Raw genomic sequence first — 21,136 nt, forward strand, 5'->3', positions numbered from 1 at the left:
TAGCAGCCTTACACATCTGTGATACATATCTGAGACATGCTGGTGATGATCACTTAGACCTGTTGGAGAATACCCTATGTAAGGATATTTCAGGACTGATTCAATAGGTCCACAGATTACCTCACAAATCCAAAAAAAGCAGACAGATCCACTGCTTAGGCAGACAAAACCACTGCGTACACTGAGTTCTTAGCGCTAAGAACCAGGTTTCATTTGCATAAATACAAGATGCTACACCCCAGTGATCAGGTGGAAGGTAGCAGGTCAGTGAATTGACTATTTTCAGATAGGGCATGTCAACACTGCAATGTAAGAGCAGGGCTCAAACTCAGGCCCAAGCCTAACCCTCTTCAGTCTACACACAAAGAGCGCTAATGCAGAGCTCAGAGCAGGATCCTAAGACCCTACAGGGGTGGAGGATCAGAGCCTGAACCAAGCTTGGACACCAGGTTTCGAGCCCAATTGCTTTGCAGTGTAGACCGCCTCAGTGCACTCATGCTCCGGAGTCTGTCAAAAAAACCCACTATCCTCCTATAGGTTGATTTTCTTTGTCCTCTGGACAGTCAAGTTTTCCCACATTGCACCATGAATGAACCAACAGCGAGAGAGGCCACATTTTATGAGGGTGCTAGGAAATCTGGGATATGGGTTATTAGACTCGGACCCAAATAATGCAGTGAGACACTCAAGCTCTAGGTTAACAAACCTAGGGTCCGCTAATTGAATTTCTACTAATCCCGGGCCTGCCATGGGTGTTTTACTGTAGTATAGACTGTCATAGATATAGAGACTTTAGGTCATGACATGATTTTATGCACAATATTACATATCTTTTATCAACACCCTTTTATGCACTGGCTACCCCAAATCTTTCCTATTTGGTATTATTTATTGCCATACATGATGTTTCAAATTACACAACAGGTTACATAGAACGTTGCTTCCCTTTTTAGCAAGAACAAAACTATCAATCCTATTATTTGACAAGGATCTTCCTTGTTTTCCTTATACACTCCAAAAGGTCGATAATAGGACGTCCAAATGTTAATATTTTTTTGCCAGGAATCTTTGTTTACTTTTTTTATCTCTACAAGGTTATACAGACTTCATAGCAACTATACTCAATTACTCAAGCCTACAAAAGCTACATAGATATTGCTTATACATCTATGTATACACTGCTAATCAATTATCCACTAAATAAGGATTAGGCCTTTATTATGTTACATAAGATAAGCTCATCTTACAAATGCTTTAGTCCCTTTACACTCTAAAACCCTTTGGATCAGACACACCTGTAAGAACAATAATACAGAGTGCACCCCCTCACCTTTCATCTGGGCTTATGAACAGGTTTGGTCTAATTAAATAGCTCTGAACTCCTAAGCTCCCAAAGATATGTAACCTAGTTTCCCCAACATGGAATGAGGTTTCAGGAAAGAATAACTGCAGATTTATGCATTGATTCAGATGGAACTTGGAAACCACCTAGTCAGAAACTTGGTGAAGGAAGTACTCTTATGAAACACTGTATAAGGGGGACCAGCCAGTAAATCTTAGATTTCCCCTATCTGAGGTTACAGTACAAAGACCATGGGTTGAAAGGGTAGATAGTATAAAGATAATACAGAGGCTCAAATGTAGGTTCATCAAGCCCTGGATTCCAACTACAAGAAGGTGGCAGCTCTTAAACAGATGGAGATACATTACACAACCCTTTTAAAGAACTTAAAGGGCCACAAAGAAACTCTCTCACTTCAGAGCATAAGTTTCACAGCTCTTCAGAACTTTTTGAACTACTTGTGAACACTCAATGTCCACATTTAGCAACACATCACAAATTCATATTTCAAATCTAGATGAATCTGACTAGGTGCAATCTGACCAAGTGAGCTGGTAGAAGAACTGAGAGACTTATTTATGCTAAGTTAGAAGATCTGAGATCTAAAGAGAGTTTCAAAAGGGAGATAAGGGAGGTGGCAGAGAATGAAACTAAGGAACATTCTCCACGGATTATTTTTAACCCCCACTCTCCTAACCCTATTTCATTCTATGCTGTCTGGAGGGAAAAAACGGTCTCAAAGGGGAGCAGGGAAGGGAAAGACTGTGCTCTGACTGCACCAAGGGCATGTGTTCATCCCATACATGAGAATCTACACACGTATTCTCAAAGGAGAATTAAATTAAAGCAACTATCCACTATCTTTTCCACAAAAGGAAGCTAGTACATACAAAATAGTAAACTGCTTCATGTGAAACATAGTAGTATTTTATTTAATACTATATTGTCTAATTTTAGCAGCAAAGCCTATGAAAAGTAAATTAAATTCTAAATTAAAGCTTGCCAGCCATCTTATCTCACCATTTTTGGTAAATAAATTTGCATTTGGACGTAAGCACTACAATAAATATGTAAACAGATATTCTGTTCTATACAGATTCTTCTATAGTGTTCATCACTATAGTATTTGAACATCTTCCCTTAGTGCATTGGCTAGGGCTCCTATGCACCACGGTAATACAAATAATCAAGTAATTAAGCAACATGGCTATACAGGACACTCCACATCAGTATTTATAATCCTTTCCTTAAAATAATACTCATATTTGATTCACTGAGGGTACATTAAAACTACTACTTTTGCTAATCAAAATATCCATTTGTTTATATGATAGAATATGTTAGAATACAAACGTATTCTACAACAAAATACCTTAAACTTCCACGTACCTTTATGACCATCATACTTAGATGTATTATTTTCCCTTTTATTTTCTTCCACACTATCTTTTGCAGACTTCAGTGCTTCTTCTCTTACATGCTTTCTCTTTAATTTTTTTTCTTCTTTTATTTTTAGCTTCCTAGAACTGATAAATGGAACTGATCAGTGAGGCCAATCAGCCTCAACTATCAATGGACGATTTTTTCTCTGGCAGTTTACAAACCATTCTCCATCTATTAGAACATTTGTCAGCTTACATTATAAAGTTTTCACAGTAGAAGTCATTAGTCAAACTATAGAGAGGTAAAATTTGAATACAGCTATTCTTCAATTAAAAAGGAATGGAGACCATCTACCTTCAGGCATACTGAACAACTTATTTTAATACTGTAGATGTAGAGAGAATAGCCTAAATATTTTACAATAATCTGTATTAGGAGGAGCTGACTTTAAAAGACTCTCTGATGCATGCCCATATTTACATCTAACATGTACAAGATGTTGAGTTATTTATAAATAAATGTTAAAAAAATATTCCCAGAGTTCCTATGACCAACTTAACTAACACAAGAAATCCATCTTTACACATGTATCTCTCATTATTGGAATTCATATTCCAAGTAATCTAAACTCCCACCTAAATGAAACATGTTTAGTGAATATCTCATTCCTTCATATAATTTTCTTTTTGGAACAAGATTAAGGGGAATAAAATGCTGAGGATCTATACTAAACCTGTCCAATACATATTTACAGTTTGGATTTCCCAGGGTTCCTGTCTAATCAAACAAGTTTATCCCCTTACTATAAAGCACCAGTATTTACACTCTGTCAAATCTGTTGTGAGCAATAAATGCAAACTCCTTTAGAGATATTACAGAAATGCCAAAACTGTGCAAATCGAACATTCAAACGTAATCGGTATACACAATTCAGATTTTAATCAGAATTTTTCAGTCAAGTAGGGTAGAGGTGCTCAAGTTTTTCCGTACTGCAATGCCCCTCCCACGCAGCTTGAATCTAGCCATTTCCTTCCTCCCATTTAACAATATGAGAAGGGCTGAATGGTTACAACCCCCAGATTGACAACTCATGCTCTAAAGCAGAGTTTCTCAACATTTATACCAGGGACCGGCTTGCTGCCCGTCTAAACTATGTCTGGGAAATCTCAGGGAATGGGAAGGAGGCTGCTATGGACTGGTTGTTGAGAAACACTGCTCTAGGCTGTATTCTCTGCTAGAAGTGCTCAACTTCCATAATAGGAGGTTACTTACCTGTAAGTGGAGGGTCTTCAAGATGTGTGGTCCCTATCTGAATTCCACTGTGGGTTATGCATGCATACCATGCGCCTGGAGCTGGAGAATTTGCAAATCGTGTCTCTTGGACGGCGCGTGAGCCCTGGTTCACCTGGTGCCTCCGACTGAGAGGATAAAGGGTGGGGTGGACATATAGCCTCTCTGGTTCTCTCTCTACCATAAATCAGATAAGATCTGAAGCAGAGAGGAAGGAGGGCAGGTAGTGGAATACAGATAGGGATCACACACCTTCAAGGACCTCCAGTTAAAGGTAAGTAACCTTCTCTTCTTTGTCGAGTGATGGTCCCTATTGTACTCCACTGCGGGTGACTGACAAACAGTACCTAAGTAGGAGAAAGATGTGAGGATGCACATGATAGGGTTGAGTGGAGTACTGCCATCCCAAAAGAGGAATCAGCAGAAGAGTTCAGCACCAGGGCAAAATGCCTTGCAAATGTGTGAATGGAACTACTAAAGTGGCCACTTTACAAAATGTCCAGGAGATGTGCGTCCTCAAGAGATGCTATAGTCGTTGCTTACACCATAATGGAATGAGCTCTTACCTCCTTGGGGACCGGGGTCTTCTTTTTAGGTATTAGGAAGGAGGTTGAGTAAAACCCTTTCCCTTGGTATTGTGGAGGAATATGTCCTATTGCTCCTCTCTGCATTTAGGAATCCACCTCTTGTGTGAGCCAATTCTTGTGAGAGTGGTCCTTAAAAGGGGACGGGGAGGAGGGTTTCAGGGGAAGTAGTGATGCAAACTATCGCATAGCCAGAGTGGATGACATTCAGCACCCACTTGCCCATTGTTATCGCACTCCAGCTGTTGAAAAAGAGACCTAGAAAAACCCTGAATGGTGTGCTAGAGTCGGTGGGCTTAGTGGTGCATGGCTCTCGAGCTCTTGTCAAAAATAACATCGAGCTGATGGCTGAGACTGAGATGCCAAGCCTGTTGTGGAGGAGGTAGGGAAGCAGGACTTCTGAACATTCTCTCTCTTATATGTTAGTTCATAGGGCCTCTGATAGTAGAAGTGTTGAGCCATATACCTCAATTTGGCCGACAGACAATGAAACTTCCTCTTAGGATCAGGTGCGTATATCCCCAGTGATTGGAGGGCAACCCTAGAATCCTTCTGAGTATGGAGGGACTCATCTGTCTTCTGGTTGAAGAGGTGCTATTCAAAGGGGAGGTCCTGAATGGTATTCTGGACCTCCAAAGAAAGCCATGATGCATGGAGCCATGACTCCCTGCACATAGCAATGGCAGTAAATATAGCTGAAGAGGAGATAGCAGCAGCATCAACTGCCAATTGGAGGGTGGCCCTGGCTATTAGTTGGTCTTCGTCTATCATAGCTTAGAAATGAGCTCTGTCCTATTGTGGAAGGCTGTCCGTAAACTCGGCAAACTTGGCATAGTTCAGGAACTTGTATTTAACCAGTAATGCCTGGTAACTGGCTATCCTGACCTTCAGGCTGGATGATAAGACCTTTCTTCCCAGTAAATTCAGGCCTTTTGCCCCCTTCTCCATGGAAGAAGACCTAAGGTGTTTCTGTCTGGTCTTTTCAGAGAAGGCATGGCCCACAAACAAATTGGGAGCTGGGTGAGAAAACCAAAATTCTGCACCTTTAACCAGCACATAATACTCCTCCTCCTTTGGGGACAGGAGTGCAGGTGGCAGGGGTGTGCCAAACTATTCTAGCTGGCTCCAGAATAGCTTTATTGACAGAGACAGCTATTCTGCTGGGTCCGGAGGCATGCAGGATATCCAAGAGTTTGTGCTAGGAGTCCTGGATCTCCTCAAGGGGAATCTGAAGCTCGCCAGAAACTCTGTGGAGAAGGTCCTGGAACTGCCTGAAGTCATCAGGGGTAGGGAAGTGTCCGGGGATGCGGATGGTTTCGGAAGAACCGACTCAAAGTATTCTTCCTTCTCTCTTGGATTGAGAGGTAAAATGTTCCCTTACAGGGAAGGCAAGCGGTGACTCCCTACAGATCAGATCAACTCTGCAGGGGATACTGGTCTCAAGGTCCCCAATGCGGCCAGTAGGAGGGGTTGACAGATGGTCACATGGGCCCCCATGGCATGGGGTATCAGTGGTTCTGAGTTAGTTGAGGTGAAGGTTGTTCCCAAGCCTATGCGGGACTTTTTGGTAGAGGAGGATAAGTATGGAAAGGGAAGAGCAGTTCACCCGATAGCTCCAAGTCTCCTGAGAATAAGAAGGCTGATTCCGGTTCCAGAGGCGATATCATTGGAAGGCAGGTGTATTCAGTTTATGGGAGGGGTAATAAGCTCCATCCTGCAGTGGATCCTCTTGCAGGAGGTATTATCTCCTTGGAGAATCTTGATGGAGGAGGGGATTCTGGAACCGGGAGAGCAAAGATGTCCTGTGGGGCAGCAACAGATAGAGTCCCCCTCACACTGGAGAGGCCTGAGCTTGTCCAGATCATTGGAGCTAGCAAGGAGGGTGGCATCGGATGGTGACTGGGTTTCATCAGTGCCGATGGATCCTGGGGTTTGGGAGGACCTGTGGATGATAGTACTGACAGGACACGGTCCAGAACCGATGGAACCCAATGTTTGTGGGCTTTCTTGTCATGCCTCAGGGCCTTAAGATATCCTAAGTCCTCATGGGCTGAGCTACTACGCTTGCTTACAACTAATTTCAACTTCTCTGAAGTAGATTTTCAGGAAGACTTAGTCTCATGCTTATGAGAGTGTTTCCCACCTTCCCAAGTAGGCCCTGGAATGAGGTCTATGAGGGTGGATTCTCCCACACCAAACGTAAGCTTTGCAGGAGGAGGCACACTCCGTGCTGAATCAGGCTGATGTACAAGGTGGGAGGGTTCCATGGCTTGGGACGGACTGGGGTCTCATGGCCTTCTCCATGAAGTGTTTACAGGGACAAAGTTACCACCCCTCTCAGATATGGCTGGAGAAAAGCTGGCAGATACTGCACCTTACCATAATGTGACCTTCTCCAAGGCAGTACAGGCAGCACTGGTGGTTGTCACTGACAGAGAAGGATCGTGGGCAGGAAGAACAGAGTTTGAAGCCTGGGTCCGGGGCATAGTACCCAAACAGGGTACAGGGTGGGGTGGGTACCCCCACAGACTAATCTAACGCTAAAGCTACTAGAATTGTTATATTTGCTAAAACTATAAACTATTAAAACTTAACAATTTACAATGAAATTATTTATTGTTTACTCCTGAGGGAATTCTGTACCACAGTGCAGGCACAGAATTCAGATTTTCCACAGATTTCTTTGCTTCCCCGCAGCAAAATGATTTCCGAGGGGAAGCAAAGAGAAGCTGCAAGAGCAGTCACTCGCTCCTCCCCAGCAGCTTGGAGCAGCCAGCAAAGACATAAATCAGTGCGTGTATGTGTGTTTGTATTGCGGGGGAGGTGCTGGGAGAGACATCAATTATTGTAAATAACAATATGGTCTTATAAATGCTGATTGTGCTTTAGTGATTAGAACTGGTCTAAATTTTTGGACTGAAAAAATTTCCTATCAAAATGTGCTCCATGAACTGTTTACCACTGACTTTTCTGGAGATGGTAGCCAATATAAATTGTGAGTTTAATTCCCCAGCCCTCACTTGCTCTTCAGCTGCCTATGATGTAATACTGAGCATATGGCTGCATATATTTGTTGACTAATAACTAGAAATAAAGGGTAAAACCTAGCTATTATTATTAGACAAACGGGGTTTGGGGATTTCCTCCAATGCTCTCCACACCCATTCTTCCCATCCATTGTATTGTGATTTAAATAAATTACCAAAACAATTGAAACTGGCATGATTATATTGCGTTATTTTGACAAATAAACTATAAAGAATTTTAAAATACTGCAACCAGAACTTTGAATTTTTTGGTGCAGAATTTCCCCAGGAGTAATTGTTTGTGGGACAAAGTTGAAGCTGCGGACACTAATGGTTCCAACCTGGACCATGCAGCAGTGAGAAGGAATTGGAAAGGCGGTTGGTCCACCCAACCCGTTATCCCCTCAGTTGGAGGCATGAGGAGAACTAGGGAGCGTGCACAGACCAATGGACACTACTTTCAAATCCTCTGACCTCTGGGTGCAGGCATATCCCATAGTGGAATACAAAAGGGACCATCACTCAAAGCAGAACATACATATGTCAAGAAGGGTAGCATATTCCCTGCTCTTCCTTCCCCTCCCTTAATAGTTACTTAAGCCATGGGTCAGTAAACAGAATGAAGGGGAAGAGATGGTTCTCAAGTTCCACCCACAGTCCTGGAATCCCATGTTGTTTGTGATGTGAGCAGTGAAACGGCATTTATGAATCTTAAATAATTATAATTAGGCTTCAGATTTAATAGCCTATTTAGATGAATGGAGCAATTTGCACTTCAGAATTATTAGTTCAAATTCTATGGAAACCAATGGAATTACTACAGGAATTAATTTGACCTTGGATTCTCTCTCTGTATAGAGATTCAGAGAAGACTCTTTGCATTGATTCATATTTTGAAGGGTTTCTTCATGGCCATAAATAAGTTTTGTTTGTTTTTAAATGAAAACTTAGTTCTTTAGAAACTGCTGGGACAACTACAGAACTGCTAATAAGACTTATTACCTAGTACCAGCTCAATATGAGCTCTAATTTAATCATGCTTATATACATTCAGCTGTTTTGTCCTTCCTATCAAATTAGGAACCCCCAAATCTTTTATGCTGTTTTCTGAACTCCCTCTAGTTTGTCAACTTTCTAGTAACACAGTGAACACAGATGAATCAAATAATCATTTGAATCCTTGTCACAGCCATAAAGAGAGCAACTATCGTCTTTCTAAAATATTTGAAGTATTTCAGCAATTTCTAAAATATGTGATCCCATCCTGTTGTAAACAGTGCTCATCTTCAAATTATTAATTTAAATTATTGTTAATCCTAGAAATCTTACCTTGAACATTTCTGTTTAACACTGGCTCTTGGTGGATCCTTAATTTTGGGGATTTTTTGTTCAAACTACCACCAAAAAAAAAAAAAAAAAAAGACACCACATTCATTGAATTTGAGTTCTAAAGCAATCTTCTTAACAATAAAAAACAAAAATGACATCTGATGTTTCAGAAGTCAACAATGTAATAGCTTGAATTAAAAAAAAAATGCAGCCATCTGGGCTGCTCAAGCCCTATATAGCTGTAAGCTTTGGTTATATAGAAAGACAACGAGTTCACGGGAAAGGTAATCTGGAAGAGAAGGTCACAACAGAGAAGAAGCATTCCTTACAATTATTTCTCCAATGTATCATATGATGATACTGCTCTAGGATGCAGTAACCACCTTACACAGCCACAAGAAAGGGAAGACAGCTCCACTGCAGCATAAAGTCCAGATATTTATTTAAAACGTCATTTGTCAAGGGGGATGAACTCCTAAATCTTCCTTGTCCTCATTACTAGGAGTTGCCAAGAGGTTTGTGCCATTGAAACCTCTGTTTCTTCCCCTCTGTTTTACAGTTTGAAAGTTTCTTCCCCTCCTTATGAGAGAATTCTCTAATACTGTCATTATTTTGTTTGGATATAGTGGTAACTCTGGGTCATAAAGCCTCTTCTTCTTGACTGATCTCTGGGATTAAAGAACCCACTTACATATTAACACCATATGGAAATCAGGAATTCAGCTCCACTAGCCACCAACACAAAGGCAGTGATCACAGATTGACTTGGACAGTAATCTGAGGCAGTACTGGAGAGATACTACAGTACCTCAAATAAATCATTGCCAAATATCCCATGGCTATGTTCTCCAAGATTTCAAATATTTTATGCCCTACCAAGCAATACAGAAAACCTTAGAGCAATGCTTCCTATTTACTAAAAGAAGAGGTTATTCATCTTGCACAGTAACCGTAGTCCTTCTAAATCAGAGGTGGGCAAACTACGGCCTACGGGACTGTCCTGCCCAACCCTTCAGCTCCTGGCCGGGGAGGCTAGCCCCCGGCCCCTCCCCTGCTGCCCCCTTCCCCTACAGCCACGCAGGCTGCGCGGCTTGCACCCGCCCAGCTCCCAGGCTTTCTGATAAGCCAGTCCTGCCACTCTGAGCGGCATTGTAAGGTGGCGGGGAGCGGGGTGAGGGCTGGGGTTAGATAAGGGGCAGAAGGTTCCAGGGGGCGGTCAGGAGACAAGGAGCGGGGGGGAGTTGGATGGGTCGGGGGTCTGTGGGGGCGGTCAGGGGATGGGGAACAGGGGGTTTGGATAGGTGTGGAAGTCCCGGGGGAGCGTGTCAGGGGCCGGGGGTGTGGATAGGGGTCGGGGCAGTCAGGGGACAGGGAGCAGGGGGGGTTGGATGGGGGTGGGGTCCCAGGAGAGGGCGGTCAGGGTTCAAGGAGCAGGGGAGCTGGACGGGTTGGGTGTTCTGAAGGGGGCAGTCAAGGGGCAGGAATAGGGAGGGGGCGAGGCTGTTTGGGGAGGCACAACCTTCCCTACCCTCCATACAGTTTTGCACCCCAATGTGGCCCTCGGGCCAAAAACTTTGCCACCCCCGCTCTAAATGCATGTCCCTATGTGTGCTTCACTTCAAGTGTGCATATATCTCTTGAGCCCTTAGTCAGAGATTTTCCATTAGCAGTGCTTGTTCGACTGGTGCACATGCTCTATACAACCTTGTGTCACACAATGAGGGTATATAGAGCTGCAGGGGCAAATCCCCCTCAGTTCCTTCTCTATCCAAATGTTCAACAAACACCAGTCCAAAACAGAGGGGAAGAAGGGCTGTTAATGGAGCATCCATCCGGGGACAGATCTTAAAAAACCAGTTACTGCACAAGGTGAGTAACCTCTTTTTCTCTGAATAGCATCCACATGGGTGCTCCACTTCAGGTGACTCCCAAGCAGTACACCCACTGCGAGGAAGGAGCTTTGGAACTCACTAAGACTGAAGACAGTATAGCAGTACCAACCACCATAACAGATCTGACAGCATGGACCAAGGCAGAGTGTTTAGAAAAATCATGCATTGAGGCCCGTGTGGCAGCTACGCATATCTCAGATGCTGGAATGTTCTTGACTAAAGCTGTGGCAGTTGTTGGTGATCTGGTAGAATGTCTGTGCTACAATCCTTTGGAGAAGAAGAGCACCAAGTGCATCATAGCAAGTGACAATGCACCCAGAGATCCAAAGTCTTTGTATAGAGATTGTGATGGATCTCTTTGCGATGACACAATCTATGTGATTTCTGAAATTGCTCAGTCCTACCAAGATAAAAGGCCAATGCCCATCTAACCTCTAAAGTCTGAAAGGAGATCTCGTGCTGGGATTTATGTGGTTTAGGGAAAAATACTGACAGATGAGTGGCCCGGTTAAGATGAAAATCTGACAGCACTTTAGGTAAGAATTTAGGATGCGGTCATAAAGAGACCTTGTCCTTGAAAAGTATCATAAATGGGGGGCAGGGTCTGTTATCAAGGCCCCAATCTCCCCATCCCCTTGAACTGACAGGATATCTACGAGCAAGGCCAGCTTCATAGATAAGATGCAAGGAGCAGGTTGCCATAGGTTCAAACAGAGGTCCATTAAGGTATTTAAGTACCAGGATGAGATCCCAAGTAGGAGTAGGATCCTTAATCTTGGAGTACAGGTTCCCTAAACTCTTAACCAATCTTAACCATATAGGGTGAGCAAATATGGAAAACACTTCTAGTGGGGGAGGCAATGCTGATAACCTTAACTGATCACTCAGATTTCTTCAAGTGTAGCAGGTAATCCAAGATGGCAGATATTAAAAGGATTCAGGCACAAGAAAGTGATGGTGACACCAGTGGTTGAACCTTTTTCATTTCCGAAAGTTAAGCAATGTGAGTTGACTCCCTTCTATTGTTTAGTAATACTGCTGTATACCTATCGAGCAGATGGATTCTAATGCCATGAACCATCTAGGAGCCATGCTAAGAGGCAGAGAAACCCCTATGTCAGGGTGAAGCACATGACCTGTGTCCTGGGAGAGGAGATGAGGGATGGTCCGAAGCTTGAAAGCTGGTTTAACACACAAGTGAAGCAGGTAAGGATACCAAGATACTGTTGTAGCTAGGTCAGTACTATAAGGATAACCCTGGCCTTCTCCTGGCTTATCTTTTCCTCATTCTTAGTATAAGCGGTGTTTGGAGGGAATGTGTAGAAAATGCCCTTCCTTCAGGGAAGGAGAAAAGCATCTCCCAAAGAGTGCTGACCTAGACCTCCTCTTGAGCAGGATAGAGGACAATTCTTATTGCTTAATGTAGCGAACAGGTCCACCTCTGGAAGTCCCCATGTTTGGAATATCCTGTGAAACATATGAGAATCCAACACCCATTTGTACAGCTACGACAGGTGCATGCTGAGCATATCGGCTGCGACATTCTGGACTCCAGGAAGGTAAACAGCTGAGAGATTAATCTGATGGGCTATACACCAGTTCCATAAACTTCACAGTTTCATCGCACAGGGAGGGGAATCTTGCTCCTTCCTGTTTGTTGATATAGAACATGTAAACCGCAACGTCTATCAAGATTCTGACTGATTTGCTCCTGCTGAGGAGTAGGAACTGAAGACAGGTGTTTCTGACTGCCCTGAGTTCCAACAGGTTGATATAGAGGCTGGTTTCCAGAGGTGACCATCTGCCCTGAGTTGTGAGAGTACTGAAGTGTGCTTCCCACTCTACCAGTGATGCATTCATTGCCACAATCATTACGGGTAAGTCTGATGTAGATGATGCCATTTTAGGGTAGTCTATGTCCTGGGCCTCCCTGTCCTTCATAGGTACCACCATGGGCCTGCTGGAGCCATGTTTCTCTGAAGCACTCCAGAATCTACCTGTCCCGCTGGTACCAGAGAGAGTCCTTCGCCTCCATTGTACCAAGCAGAGAGGTCAAAGACTCCAACACTGTAGACTTAGTGGGAGATTGTGGCCTTTTGGAAGCTGGCTTCTTGTGATGGGAGACTGAAGTCCTCTTCTTTGGAGGATTCAGGGAAAGCTCCGAAGTCTTCTCCTTCTTAGCAAGGGCTGAGGTTGAAGAATGCTGGATCTGTTCAAAGACAAATGTATATGGGTGCGTGTCTGTGTATGTGTGTCTCCTGACCTGACTCAGAAGTGGCTCAATGGCACTGCTCCATGATCAGAAGCCTCAGTTTGGGCTCCCAGTTCTCTTGTGCTGTAGATTTGAAAGCCAGACAAGAGTTACACTTTTGGGAGATATGGGACTCTCCCGAGCAACAGATACACCTAGAATGGTCATTGCTGACAAGAATAGCCTCCCGACAAGAGAGAGCATTTGAAACCTGGCAAGCCAAGCATGTCCAGCCAGGTCAAATAAGCGCTACAGAAAAAAGAAGGGGGAAAGAAGGGAGAGAAAAAACCAAAACCTCTCACTACAATCTAACTAATCTTATACTAACAGCTAATGCTAACTAGAAACACTAAAACTAACTATGAACAACAGAATGCCATGTAGTTGAAGCCATGTCGTTCATGTAGAACATGCTGAGGCGGACATGCTAAAACTCAGTCTCAGGCTGAGGTGGTAGAGAAGAACTCAGGCATTTCACCAGCGCAGCTCTAAAAACTGTCGGTGTGTGGCACGAGGTTGTATCAAGTGCACGCATGGGCCGAAGAGACACTGCTAATGGAAAATCTCCAAACAGGGGCTCAAGAGGACCATGCTCAAATAACTGGATGTACCTCTTCCCCAACAGGCAGAAATCCTGCTCCTCAATGATCAGTCATTTCAGTATGTCACCAGTACAAAACAAACTAGGATACTTAGGTGCAAGGAATCTGAGACAGCATGGATCTGTTAAAACTAGTAGAGCCAGACCACCTCATACTTATTGTACTATGAAAATTCAATGAAGCTCCCACTAAATTACATTTGTATATCAAGGTCTTATAATAAATGTAAGAAGCTTATATTTAAAACATTCCAGTTTACCTGTGGTTTTGTAATATTGGCAACACAGTAGATTGACTTGCTATCTCCCAAGGGCAAATCACTTTACCCTGTGCCTCTTTTTACACATTTGTAAAATAGGTACCCAAACCACAACCACAAAAACCACCTCCCTCAAGTGGGGGGAAGGAGTGTTAAAAACGTTAATTGAGGTATGTAAAGTGTTGTGATCCTCTAGTGAAATTATATAACTGCACACTGTCAGTAAGTAACACTGTACAAGTCTTCAGTGGAACTTCATTGCAAGATGAGGATTTGTTTTAAAAAACTGATTCTCATTTCACATTGATGTTTAATTACTTACCACACATTTCACAAGACCAGAAGAACTGAAGATAACAATTTTTGAAATGAGGCCTCTACAATCAGGAGTGAAACATGAGTCTTGAAGAAAATCCTGTGGGGGAAGATCAGGTATGTAGAAAAAAAATTCTATTTTCAAGAAAATGGAAAGATGCACTATCTCTGTGCTTTCGTACAGAAATGCTATTGTGTATACTGAACTTGAGCTGACCAAGCTAATTAAGACCATCACTAAAAGGTGCCTCTACTTGCATTTAGCTGAGAGAAAAAATGGGAGCAGTGGCTCATGGCACATACTTTTTTACTTCCCAAACCAATGGTGAAATCTTCCCATTTGCTGTCCACAGAATTTGTGCTCTATGGATTGAGAAAGGGTACTTTCTGATCTTAACAGCCTCATTTTCCCATCCCAAACCTGCTGGGATTTCCCAACAGGAGATTATACTGATTGCCACTATACTGATTGCCACCATTATTTTCTGCCAAGTCTCCTTATGCACGTTGAAACCCTTTTGGTTTTGGAGTATTAGCCAAACAGCTAATCAACAGCAAGGCCAACAGCAAGGCCAAACAGGCCTCAACAGCAAGGTTTCTAAGGGAATCAAGCATCCATAAAGTAAGAGGTAAGAGAACAGGCCATACACATTGAGCCTCTACATAAATATCCCGGTCCTCCATAGATACCTTGACACCTACAGGATTTCCCTATGCCTGCAACACAGACTGTATGTTCCCCAGAGGACAGGTGAAATGTTAAGGCTTCAGGACTGTACTCATCTTAATGACTCTAGCACAGCTATACCCCTGGAAAACAGTTAATAACTAATACTTAAATAGAAGTTTCACATGGGTCTTACCTTGTCATTTTTATCACTGTAAATTGTAGTTTTCAGCTTTTTCCAACAGCTGATGTGAAACTCCACTTTACACTGCTGACAGCAAGTAATCTGTATAAAACCCTAAAATTTGAAGACCATAGGAATTTATGCTTTCAAAGAAAAAAAATGTATCATTCAACAACAAGAACAACAAAATTAAGAATTTATGCTTCACATAAAACTTTAATAATGTGTAAGGCACATAACTCCAGCAAAAAATTTAATCTCCAAAACCCTTAAAAAAAACAAAAACAAAAAACCAAGTTTACCTTGAAGTCTGGGTCAGTAAAATAGATTTGAATTTTCGAATGTCCATGGCACTGCTGATAAGAACAAACTGCATCTGGCTCTGGAGGAAACTTGCACTCCTCAATTAAATTTTCCAAAATCAACTATAAAACATCAAATAAAATCACAAATAGAGATATCACATTGTCCCAAAGAATAAATTATTTCTCAGCCATAAAAAAAAGTAATGAGATCATACACCTCTCTACTTACATTTTTAAGATTTTGAGGTTTTTAGGGTGAAACGCACACCACATTTTCAGAGCCAAAAGAGTAATTATTTTCAAGTATAAACTTTATTTTTAAAAACTTCCCCCCCTTACATGCCGCAAAATATTTCAAAAGTTCTTCGTACTTGTACAGGTGTCAGTGAGGAATGCATAGCCTCTCTGCATACAGTACTCCTGGGGTAATTCCGCACCATTGCACAAGTGCAGAATTAACGTCCCTCCGCCCCCAAAAGAAGTCCCCCATGTGCCCTGCTCTGAATCCCCCTGCCCCCCCCAACGGCAGAATAGTGGGAGGCAAAAGGAAGCCTTGAAAGGGATCATACTACAATTACACCCAGGCTTCTTCCCAGCAATTACTTCCCTCTCCCTCAGCTTCTCCGTTACCCTTTACTCCCCCAAGACTTTGCACTTTGTCTGAGAGGTCCAGGAAATATGTTTCTGTATTGTAGTTTAAATAAATTATTCCTCAGAATTCTGTATTAATATCTTTGTAAGGAATCTATTTGTCAAAAAAACCCATTTCCTGAATATTTTTTGTTACCTGTATTGTTACAGACATACTTGCTGACAGGTCTTTTTAAATAATTACCAAAATAATTGAAACTGGCATTATTATATTGTGTTATTTTGACAAATAAAATATGCAGAATTTTAAAATCTGTGCCAAAAAATTAAAAATTCTGTGCACAATAATTCCCCCAGGAGTAATACAGCTTGGCCAGACCATTTTACATGTTAATAGTTCTATCTCAACTTAAGGATAGTGTTTGTGAATGAAAAAATAGTTTTGTTTCTACTATTTCAATGGGAAAGACACTCTTAAAGCTAATGGTTGAGATTTTCAAGGTTGACCAAGAAACGTAACCACACTACTCCCACTAAAATTACTGGGAATCATGTTGTTAAACCCCCAGCAAATGTTGGCTTTAAAAACTGACAAAGTAACTATTACTTAATTTCATGTTTCTCAGTACTTTATTATTTATGATTTATTTACTGACAGTGTCCAAGGTATTACAGAAATTTTTCTGCACTGAATTTCTAAGTGCTAAGAAACTAACTGATCAACTTACGCTTGGACAACACTGGCAGTGTAGTTTCACAATATGCTACCAAAAAAGGTACTAAAGCTCAGGGCCCTACTTCAATCCCAAGTTTTAGGAACTGAGTACATTCAGAAGGGAGCCCAGCCCATTCAAGCAGTGCTGGCTTGGTACTAAGGGAACAGATACCACCTCTTTACAAATTGGGGCTTGGGTAGAGGATATTTTAATTGCCAAGAAATACAGTCGGGGTGAGGATTCTGAGGACTCTTGCTTCTCCCTTCTTGTGTCTTGGTGATATTGTAGAAAGCCAAGATTCATTAACTGAGTGAAATTGTATTAAATCAGCAACTTCCCATTCATTAAGAAATTCTCTGATTAACAGGGATGATATTTTTATTTACCTGTAATTTCTCAGTCCGTGTCTCTTCAATGACAACAGATGTTGTGGGCCAAGTTAATATTCCAGGTACAATTTTATGATTAATCATTGTATGTGATTTCATGAACTGATGTATAGCATCTGAAAATCTAAAATTTAAACACATACAGGACAGTGAGGTCACAACTTCTACAGCTATTTCATGCAACTGTCTTACATGGAATGTAATGCTTCGTGCTTGTGAAACTGAAAGCCATCATAAATTAAAGACTGTATGAAGTGCAATGTAGTGGAGAAAGGGTTAACTATTAAAGACAAGGATATTTGTTACAAATATCTTCATTTATAGAGTAAATCTAAGTTCATTTGTCTCTGCACCAAGCTTAATAAAAATTAAGTTTTACATTATACAAACCTGTTTTGTCTAAGGTATACTTTTCCAATTCCATAATGTGCCAAGCAATTAAATCTCTCCTTGTGATACTGCTCAATTATCGTGTTAAACTGGTCTTCAGCCTTTGCTAATTCCTTCAAAATAAGTTTAAGATAATCACAAATGAATGAGATAGTTAAAAAACAAAAAGGCAAACAGCTTTTGGATAACGGTTCTTAACTGCACACAAAAAATGCAGCACTGCCTATGTTTTGGTCAACTTTAAGAACACTGAAGGTGTGACTATGCACTTTCTTTTTCTTTATGATTTACATACATAAAAAACAGTTCATTGATCTAGACTGAATCATGATTGCATGTTCTGGAAATTAAGCTTCCCTCTCGCATGATCCATTATTTATTACTTTAGGGAGGCAAGTGTACAATGTTATCATTAGTTTTTTCTCCTGAATATACATTAAATAATTCAAAATCTCAAGAGACTAGAAAGCTACAAGAACTCTATTTTTAAAAGTAGTCCAAAATATTTGGGGGTGGGAGAGACAACTAAATGAGGCAGAACCTTAATCCTTACCTGCTGTTGGGCATTCATGGACCAAAAATATTTAAAACGCTACTAAAAAGTGACTTGTTATGGTAGCTGGGTCTACTCAAGTTACTCACTCTCTAAATACTATAAAAAAAAAAAGAAAAGGAAAAAAATGACGTGCAGGACTGATTTCCCTTTGATTAGTAGACTTGGAGTCCCATTTGAAAACTTATAGGTAATTTTCTTACTTAGTACTTTAATTTCTACAAGTCCGAATACAAGCTTATCTGGACAGTAAACAACATGACTTTCTAACAGCCGAAACCTCCCTTCCTGGAGTTCACCCAGTCATTTCTGTCTGCTCATAAAAGGTGCTAGTGGAGCACCTAATGTCTGAACTAGAATTTTAAGATTCAAAAGAATCAACTGTAATAGCTTAAAGTCTTACCTCAGGCTGTCCTATTCCAAGGAGAGCAGTGGCATGTCCATAGATGACTACCACATAGTCAATAACAGCAAGATTCAGCTGCTGCAAATAGTCAAAGAAATCATATTAATAGTATGTGTGAAAAGGTTAAGTTAGTAACCAGAACACACTGCCTTGAAGTAGACAATGTTCTCCACAGAAGGTACAGGGAAAAATCACAATTCATACAATCACAATCTTCAAGCAATAACAGATCAGTGTTACAGTTGACAGGATCCTGATTTGACCTTTTATGATGGCTTAAAAGGGTCCTCCTGTTCTTTTACCATCCTCAAACATAGCATGGTGATGTGTTCTGGAACTACTGCTTTTGGTAAAATTATACCTGAGCTTACCATACTATGTTCACAGAGAAAATACTCAACACAGGAAGAACAAGTTAATATATTTACTATTTTAGCTAGATGGCTACACTAAATTTCTTAAAGTTTTCCTAAATGAATGGATGTTACTAGAAACTCCACAGTTAGGAGACATGATTTCAGGTCGATAACCATACTATGTGCCTGGACAGTTAAGCTAGTCTTTCTCTTGTTGCAGAAGGAAGCCCTGCTAATACAACAGGATCTGGGATATTTCATGTTTGTGAGGTGTGTGCATACATATATACATACACACTATATGATACTTACTCGTAGGAGAATTCTGCACCAAAAAATTAAATTCTGCACACAGTATTTTAAAATTCTGCACATTTTGTTTGCCAAAAACACAGCTACTCACCTCTCTTAACTGTTGTTCTTCGAAATGTGTTGCTCATATCCATTCCAATTAGGTTGGAAAATTTTTCCCCCAGCAGCACCCATCAGGTCGGCTGTGGAGCCCCTTGGAGTGGTTCCCTCATGGCGCTCAATATATGACCCTGCTGACCCAGCGCCTCCTCTGTTCCTTCTTGCTGGTTATTCTGACAGGGGAAGGTGGGTGGGTTTGGAATGGACATGAGCAACACATCTCGAAGAACAACAGTTATGAGAGGTGAGTAACCGTTTTTCTTCTTTGAGTGCTTACTCATATCAAATCCAATTAGGTGACTCCCCAGCCTTACCTAGGTGGTGGGGTTGGACTTAAGGAAACGCTGACTGTAGCACCGCTCTGCCGAAACCGCTTCATCTCCGGCGTGCCGGACAATGGCGTAATGCGAGGTGAAGGTATGCACTAAGGACCAAGTTGCTGCCCTGCAGATTTCTTGGATTGGGACCTGGGACAAGAATGCTGCTGACGAGGCCTGGGCCCTCGTGGAGTGCGTTGTAAGAGCCGGGGACAGTACTCTGGCCAGCTCATAGCATGTGTGGATGCAACTCCTTATCCAGGAGGATATTCTTTGAGATGAGACCAGGAGTCCTTTCATCTGGTCTCCCACCACTACGAACAACTGGTTCAATTTTCTGAACGACTTAGTGCACTCGATGTAGAAAGCTAGTGCTCGCCAAACATCGAGCGAGTGCAGCCTCTGCTCCCAGTTACTGGCATGAGGCTTAGGGTAAAAGACAGGCAGGAAAATGTCCTGACTGGTGTGTAAGTGTGACTCCACCTTGGGGAGAAAGGCTGGGTACAGCCTGAGTTGCACCTTATCCTTGTGGAAAACCGTGTAAGGTGGGTCAAAGGTGAGGGCCTTTAGCCCAGAAACCCTCCTCGCAGAAGTAATGGCAACCAGGAAAGCCACTTTCCATGAAAGATATAGGAGGGAGCAAGTTGCCAGTGGTTCAAATGGGGTCCCCCTGAGCCTGGAGAGGACCAGGTTAAGGTTCCGAACAGGGACAGGATGCCTGATCTGGGAATGTAGGCAGTCCAGACCTTTGAGGAAGTGACCAACCATAGCGTTGGCGAAGACGGATCAACCAGACGCTACTGAGTGAAAGGCCGCCAGCATGTTCTGAACTCCTGGTAGAAAGGATGCTTCCAGGTGAATGGAGTGGGCTATGCAGAACTCCCACAGCCGGAGGGCCTCCTGGCATAGGGGAGAGGAACGGGCTCCACCCTGCTTGTTGATGTAAAACATGGCAGTGGTGTTGTCCATTAGAAGCACTACGCACTGGCCTTGCAGTCGGGCCTGAAAGGCCTGGCAGGCTAGGCGCACTGCCCTCAGCTCCTTGATGTTGATATGCAGGGAGAGCTCGTCCTGTGACCACAGGTCCTGTGTCTGGAGGTCTCCCAGATGTGCACCAATCCCAGAGCCTACATAACCGTAACCAGGGACAAGGAAGGTTGAGAGTTGTGGAAAGGGACTCCTTCGCACACTGCTCGAGGGTTGAGCCACCAGTAGAGGGACGTGAGGACCTGCCCTGGCACCGTGACCATCAAATTCAAGCTGTTGCACCTCGGGTGGTAGGCCAACGTGAGCAATGCCTGCAAAGGTCTGAGCAGCAGCCTGGCGTGCCAGGTCACATAAGTGAAAGCAGCCACGTGGCCGAGGAGACTCAGGCACCCCCTTGCTGCTGTGGGTGGGAACGGCTGGAGGCTTTGAATTATGTCCGTGATGGCTCAGAATTGGGTCTCTGGCAGAAGAGCTTGCGCCTGAACCAAGTCTAACACTGCTCCAAAGAATTCTATTCTTTGGGTCAGTTCCAAGGTCGACTTCTCTAAGTTGAGGAAGACGCCCAGTCGCTCAAACGTGTACCTGACCAAA

At 42.5% G+C, this 21,136-nt stretch overlaps 1 protein-coding gene across 3 annotated transcripts in view; it reads right to left on the reverse strand.

Annotated features, from left to right (window-relative positions):
* TTC3 (tetratricopeptide repeat domain 3) overlaps positions 1-21,136 on the reverse strand; it is a 131,340-nt gene that overhangs the window by 44,595 nt on the left and 65,609 nt on the right. For all 3 annotated transcript variants that reach the window (XM_073360955.2, XM_078854584.1, XM_078854583.1), the window contains 8 exons: positions 18,472-18,552; positions 17,516-17,628; positions 17,123-17,249; positions 15,427-15,549; positions 15,137-15,238; positions 14,281-14,373; positions 8,955-9,019; positions 2,732-2,868 (listed from right to left, as the gene is read on the reverse strand). In XM_073360955.2, the coding sequence (XP_073217056.2) occupies positions 2,732-2,868; positions 8,955-9,019; positions 14,281-14,373; positions 15,137-15,238; positions 15,427-15,549; positions 17,123-17,249; positions 17,516-17,628; positions 18,472-18,552 (841 nt within the window). The remainder of the gene's footprint in view (positions 1-2,731; positions 2,869-8,954; positions 9,020-14,280; positions 14,374-15,136; positions 15,239-15,426; positions 15,550-17,122; positions 17,250-17,515; positions 17,629-18,471; positions 18,553-21,136) is intronic.

The sequence above is a fragment of the Lepidochelys kempii genome, chromosome 1 (genome assembly GCF_965140285.1).
Source record: "Lepidochelys kempii isolate rLepKem1 chromosome 1, rLepKem1.hap1, whole genome shotgun sequence".
Classification (NCBI taxonomy): domain Eukaryota; kingdom Metazoa; phylum Chordata; order Testudines; family Cheloniidae; genus Lepidochelys; species Lepidochelys kempii.